General features: G+C 44.1%; 1 protein-coding gene across 1 annotated transcript in view; it reads left to right on the top strand.

Annotated features, from left to right (window-relative positions):
- The first annotated feature begins 4,694 nt into the window (after positions 1-4,694).
- FMNL2 (formin like 2) overlaps positions 4,695-7,196 on the top strand; it is a 199,285-nt gene continuing 196,783 nt past the window's right edge. The window contains exon 1 of the mRNA XM_018553601.1: positions 4,695-4,850. Coding sequence (XP_018409103.1) covers positions 4,734-4,850 — 117 coding nt within the window. The 5' untranslated portion in view covers positions 4,695-4,733. The remainder of the gene's footprint in view (positions 4,851-7,196) is intronic.

Raw genomic sequence — 7,196 nt, 5'->3', positions numbered from 1 at the left:
CTTGCAAAAGACCCCATAATAGTCCCCTTACCTGCACTCCCTCACAGGCTCCGTGCTCTTTTGCAGTTGGCAAGACTACCTGGCCGCCACCGAGGTATGGAGGAGTATGTGACCTGCTTCCCTGTGATGGTACCTAGACCTAGCAGCCAATCACTAGGCTTGAGCCCTGTTAAACAAACCAGGGAATGACATCACCATTCCCTCTGGTCTCTGACAGAGCCAATTTCAGCAAAGGTTGCAGAGGAGTAAGGGACTTCAAAGGAGGACAGGTAAGGTGAGTATATGGTGGTTGGGGAATGGCCTTCTCGGAGACACTGTCACTTTACCCGGCATGGGCCCTTTCTATTGACACAAAGCTGATGTAAGGCAACATCTGATTGGCTGTTGTGGGTTACTGCATATAGATATATATAAAGAGGACCAAAGAAACCTGGAGAAAAGTGGAGCTGTCAGCCATGGCCAACAGAATAAATCCTATATGCACTAGAAAAATTAAAGAATCAGCTTGGTCGTTATAAGCATCAGCATAATTACACGTTCTCTTGCTCTAATCTTGATACAGCAGCCCATATGGCTCTTTGCACTGCCTTGTTATATGAGCCTGCAGGAATTGTAACATATTTGTATAACAAGGCAGGTTGAACAAACAGAGGGAAAAGCACTGAGGTGTCTAGAATCTGAAAACGTGAGAGTAGTGTTGAGTTAGAATTGCTATGAGCATAACTGAGTAAACAGGGATCCTACAGAAACCTAGAATTATACTCAGACTAGCCTCTGTCTGTTCTCTGCCCCATGTGTATGACTGGATATGTACTTTGTGCATGTGTAGGGAAAAGAGGCGCTACATCCTTGCTGCTTTAGGAGACCCACATTTTAAATGAATCTGTTCTTCAGGATGTTTTGAATGTATTTTAAGAGGCTGCTCCCACATAAACAGGGACACCCCAAGCCAGTCGGGGTCCAAGGTGGATTCAAATGGAAAAAGGACAGACAAGGGTGCCACCACAATTTGAGTCAAATACAAAAAAAGGTCAGTATGGAGAAACAGCTAAAGAATTTAACGGGTTCCCCTTATACAATCCCCCTTCATCAGGGCTTGAATAAAGTGAAACTTAGTTCCTTTCATGTATTGTCTCACGATAAAATGAATGGTGATCTGCAGTTTCCAGTGTCTGCATTAAATGGAGATTTCACCGAAAAGAAAAAGTATGATCATACTATTTCTCTTCTACGAAATCTCCACTAAATGGTATAGTGGAATAGTAGAGGAATTAAACTATATAGAAGGGGAGGCCTAGGGGATGATTGATACTATGAAGAAGGAAAGGTGAAGGAGATAAGTTGTACAATGGAGAAGGGGAAGTGGAGAAGATAAATGGTACTATGGAGAACGGAGGGTGGAGGAGAGTGATATTATGAAGTGGGCAGGTGGAGGAGTTGAGTGATATGGAGAGGGGAGGTTGTGGAGATAGATAACTCTGTGGAGAAGAAGAGGTGGAGGAGATGAAGCATACTATGAAGAAGGAAGGTGGAGGAAACTGGTGATACTATAGAGAAAGGAAGGCGGAGAAGATTAGTGATATGTAGAAGGGAGGTGGAGGAGATAAGTAATACTATGGGAACGGGGAGGTACAGGAGATGAGGGATACTAAAAAGAAGGAAAGGTGGAGGGGATAGGTGATACTATGGAGAAAGGGAGGTGTAGGAGATGAGTGATATGGAGAAGGGAGGTGTAGGAGATGAGTGATATGGAGAAGGGAGGTGGAGGAGATAATTGATGCTATTGGAAAAGTGAGGTGCAGCAGATGAGGGATATTATGAAGAAGAAAAGGTGGAGGAGATAGGTTGTACTATGGAGAAAGGGAGGTGGAGGAGATGAGTGATATGGAGAGGGGAGGTGGAGGAGATAAGTGATGCTATTGGAAAAGTGAGGTGCAGCAGATGAGGGATACTATGAAGAAGAAAAGGTGGAGGAGATAGGTTGTACTATGGAGAAAGGGAGGTGGAGGAGATGAGTGATATGGAGAGGGGAGGTGGAGGAGATAAGTGATGCTATAGAAAAGGGGAGATACAGGAGGTCAGTGATACTAAGAAAAAGGAAAGGAGAAGGGGATAGGTGATACTATGGAGAAAGGGAGGTGCAGAAGATGAGTGATACTGTGGACAGGGGATGTGGAGAAGATGATACTATGAGGAAGGGTATGTGGAGGGTTTGAGTGGTGCTATGGAGAGAGGAGTGGTAGTGGATGAATGGTGTTGGCAGAAAAAAAACAAAAATGAGACCAAAAGTGACACTGGGTTTTCTAACCTGCCTAGAAAAAAATATTTATTTAACACACTGGATAAATGCCGCACCTTTAGAAATGTAGACTACTATCCACCGCAGATGAAATGATTTTGTTGAATCTACACATAAACTCTGAATGTCGTCTCCTTTTTCTCTGTAGAACACACACCATGGAAATGACAATGGACACTTGTCAACAGTGACCCTGGTCATCAAGGAAAGAAAGGGTACATGCTTCCAGCAGGACATATTAAAGGAGAACTATGGGGTCAGTGCTTTTCCTCATAGTTCTCCTCAGGGACATGGGAGGACACAAACTAGTGTCCTCCAGTCACCCAAAGCTCAGTATACCGCAAGCTACAGCTCGCGGTATACTGAGACCGCCGCAGGCGGGACGGGTCCCGACATTACTGTCGAGATCCACCCAGCTGCGTGATTGACAGCTGGCTCTGCCTATCTAGAGGCAGAGCCAGCTGTACCCGCCCCTCCCCCGTCCGTCCCGGCAGTCAGCGCTGGAGGAACGGACAGGGGAGGTGGGGAATCAGTCAGAGCTCTCTGCAGGGACATGATCGAGAAGTGAGCGAGCGACGGTATGTGTTCGCTCACTTCCCGATCTATTGAGCAGACATGTGACAGTTTCATTGTCACATGTCGGCTCGAACTATGAGGATGAGCAATTTTCACTCACCTCATAGTTCTCCTTTAATAATAAAAGTGACAGGAGTTCTAACTCTTCTGTTCTTTAGCTAAAATTTAAAGAGACAAGTTTTATCTATCAATTCACTTGAAATGTTGTTGCTGTTTTAGGTCAACCAAATGTAATTAAAATAAAAACACAGAGTAGATCAGAGTATATATGTTTTGAGTTAGAATTGCAGTGTTTACCATAATATATGTTTCCTATGTTTTGAGTTATTGTCGTAGATACAGAGATTTGTAGATCAGCCACTAGGGAGAGCTCTTAGTGACTCATTGAACACATAAACACAAACCTCATATAAGCTATATCACCTTAAAATAATTTGAAAAGTAATTTTCTATATTTTTTAATCTGCAGCTGCCAGATTAGATCCTCAAATCATCTCTGGATTGGTGCTGACGCTATCCTTCCTTTTGGAGGGCGGCTACTTTTGTTCTCCATGATCCTTGTGTGTGATGTAAAGTAGTCACCGCTCCAAGCTCACTCCCATGATGGGCTACAATCTCAATACAAATTAGTAAACTCAACGTGAGATTTTAGTCCATCACGGGAGTGAGCTTGGAGTGGTGGCTACTTTACAACACACACAGGGACCATGGGGAACAAAAGTAGCCCCCCTCCGGAAGGAAGGGACAGTGTCAGCACCAGTTCTGATGATTTGTGGATCTTTAGCAGAGTGATACACAAATAAGATAAATTTTTGTTAATAGGGTACTTAAATGTATTTTTAAGATTTAAAAATACATTCTGAGTTTAGTGTCACTTTAAGCTGTAGATGGATGGAGCTGGATGATTTGAGGATCTACAGCTGAGTGATTCACAAATAAGATACATTTTTGTTAACAGTTAATGTACTTTAAAGCATTTTAAAGATTTAATTTCTGAGTTTTTTGGCACATTTTTACACATACATTGTGATCATATCTCCTCTTACACACCTCTTCTCAGGAGTGAACAAGTGTAACCTTTGTCACATTTCCTCATAGCTGATGTTCGCTAGCCCCCTTAGTGTCACTTGAAGTAGTAGATGAATGAGCTGGGTGTCAACATTTTACAACTGATTTTTTTGGGTGATTCAATGCCCTCATTTGCTGAATTTTCACTTTAATATATTTTTTCCCTTCAGGCTGAGCTGGAGGTCCTGAGACAGTGACGTGCCCTGCACTGATTCCAAGCAGAGCCCTGATTGCATCCTAACAGTGGCAGATTGATGAGCCGAAGCTGTCAATCAGTCTGTCCTCACCCCATAACAGCATCATCAGCATCATCACCATCAGCAGCATCATCAGCAGCATCTACCTTCACCTGACCGGAGACAGTTCTGCCTGGATCACTAGAGGGAGCTTTTCCCTTCCCTTGGACAATAAAGGGAGTTTCCATGTTGTGTTCACACTGGCTGCCCCTGAGCCTCTTGTGCTCCTCTCACTGAGCAGCAGCAGCAGCACCGAGCGGGGAGTGGTGTGCAAATTGTGCAACATGCAGATGCCATCCGTGCCTCGCAGCCCTTGTCTAGGAACCGAGCCGGGCTTTTTCTGGAGGGTACCCAGGGCCAGGAAGGTGGCAGAGCTGCCAGTGTGCTAGAAGAAGGAGCCTCGGGATCTATTGTATCGGGAGCCCCCCACCCCAGATCCAGGACTAGCTGGACGCCGGTTGGGGAGGGAGATCGCTCGCACGGGGGAGGTGGAGGAGAAGAAGGAGAAGGACTGATTTCCTCTGGAAAGGTGGAGGTGGAGAAGCTTCAACATCATGGGGAATGCAGGCAGCATGGATTCTAACCAGACTGAATTCAAGGCGCACAATATGCCCCTAAAGCTGCCCATGCCCGAGCCAGGTGAACTGGAGGAGCGATTTGCGGTGGTGCTGGTGAGTAGCGCTGCCTTTGACCGTAGCGCTGTGTGTGCCTAATGATGCTGGCTCCCCAAGTGCCATCTGTACAGCCCACCCCCCACCTAGGGTTACCCTGCCTGAGGTTGTCCTCGCTGCTATTGCAGTTCCCTTCAATGCAATTTGCAGTCTTGCAAAAAAAAAAAAAGCCCCCATTGTCTGATGGATTTCAAGGGGGTGGTTCAGCCAGGCACGTTTCTCCTACTAGATCCTTTCAGCCTGTTCAACTAGGAGAGCTGCTTTGTAGTGGAAGGATTGGCATGATGTCCCATGTGGAGATATTATACTGTAAAGTCACTGCGTGGACAAGCTGTCTATAGGGGAGAGGGGAAGGGGGGGTCACAAGGGGGAAAAAGAGCTGCATTTCATTAACATCTGCAGGGTGTCATTTCTTGGAATGGAAAGCCATTGATTCCATTTTTTCTGGAAAAAGAACAAAAACTTGGGTGTTGTGGTGGCTTAAAGGAAAGCTTTGATAAGAGACACATGGGGGCTGCCACTGGCAATCCCCTTCTCATTGTCTGATTGGTACATAGGCCGCCTGGGTTCAGTAAGGTTCCATTCAATGGCATAGGCATGTGGATCTGTCAGAGGAAAGTCAGATATCCTTATTTGCATTCTTGTCTATAAAGGTTCTCATGTATCCAGGTTATGGTAAAGCTGATGGTAGTCATATTCAACTTGCATTGTTCTGTTATGTTAAAGATGTTTCAACACTCACCCAAGTAGCTTCCTCAGCTTCTTGGGTCACCATTGAAAGTCCTCCTCTAGTTGTCTTCTAGTTGTCTGATTAGCACACTAACCAACTGGGTTCAGTATGGTGTCAATGGCATGCAGATCTGTAAAGTCAGATATCTTTATTTACATATATGTCAGTAAAGGTTTACATTATCCAGGACTTGAGATAGCTTATAGTAGTCATATTCAACTTGGCTTGTTCTGTAATGTTGAAGACGTTTTGACACTGACCCAAATACCTTCCTCAGCTACCTGGCTTGTCATTTGTCATTGGAAAACCCCTTCTAGTTGTCTGATTGGTACACTGGCTGACCTGGTTCAGTAAGGTTCAATTCAGTGGCACAAGCATGTGAATCTGTAATGTCAGACATCATTATTTGCATACTTGTCTGTAAAGGATCTCTGGTTTCCAGGTCATGGTATAGCTAATAGTAGTCATAGTCAACTCGGCTCATTCTCCAGTGTTGAAGATGTTTCAACACTCACCCAAGTAGCTTTCGTAGCTTTTTGGGTCCTTTTCTAGTTGTCTGATTAGTACACTAACCAACTAGGTTCAGCAAGATGCGGCTGACGGCACAAGCATGCAGATCTGTAAGTCAAAGGAAAGTCAGATATCCTTATTTGCATACACGTCAATAAAGGTTCTCGTGTATCCAGGGCATGATATAGCTAATAGTAGTCATATTCAACTTGGCTTGTTTTGTAATGTTAAAGACATTTCGACCCTGACCCAAATACCGTCCTCAGCTACCTGGGTTGCCATTTGCCATTAACAGTCCCCTTCTCTATGTCTGGTTAGTACACTGACTGACTGGGTCCAGCAGGGTTCAAGCCAATGGCACCGGTATGTGGACCTGTAAAGTAACACATCATTATTTGAATACATGTCTATAAGGAAAGCGCTGCACAAACTGTTGGCGCTATATAAATCCTGTATAATAAGGGTTATCATGTATCTAGGTCAAGGTATCTACTATCTAGTAGCAGTCAGTCGCATTCAGCTGGACGCTGTGCCACTCAACCAAATGATCATCATAGTTGAGTTGAGGAAGCTACTTGGATGAATGTTGAAATGTTTTCAACATAACAGAACAAGTCAAGTTGAGTATGACTAGTATTAGCTAGACAGTAGTCATATTCAACTTGGCTTGTACTGTAATGTTGAAGACATTTTGTAGCTTATCCAAGCTGCTTCTTAGGTTCTAATGAGTGATAGGAACAACCCCCCCAACATTTATATCCACATAAGTAGCACAGGAACCTTACCACAATCATTATGGAATGTGTAGATGATGATTGTACAAGAACAGAATGGGAGGAAAGACCATCAGCATCTACACATTGCATGGTGATTTCATTGAGGTATCTGTACCCATTAAGAAGTGAGTTACAAGACATTTTCAACATTACAGAACTAGTCCAGTATAATGTGATTAACTACTACCACATAACTGCATACTTGTTCCAGGTAAGAGATAGGTAAGAGTATCAAAGCAGAAGGTTAAATATGACAGCCAGGAAACCAGCATTTGCAGAATGAAGTAGTGATGGCAGCCCCCAGGTCTCTGTTAGAAAATGTTTTATTCT

The sequence above is a fragment of the Nanorana parkeri genome, unplaced genomic scaffold, assembly GCF_000935625.1.
Source record: "Nanorana parkeri isolate BGI_ZX_2015 unplaced genomic scaffold, ASM93562v1 scaffold125, whole genome shotgun sequence".
Classification (NCBI taxonomy): domain Eukaryota; kingdom Metazoa; phylum Chordata; class Amphibia; order Anura; family Dicroglossidae; genus Nanorana; species Nanorana parkeri.
Note: the sequence above shows the minus strand (reverse complement) of the source record. Positions and strands in the feature narration are given on the sequence as shown.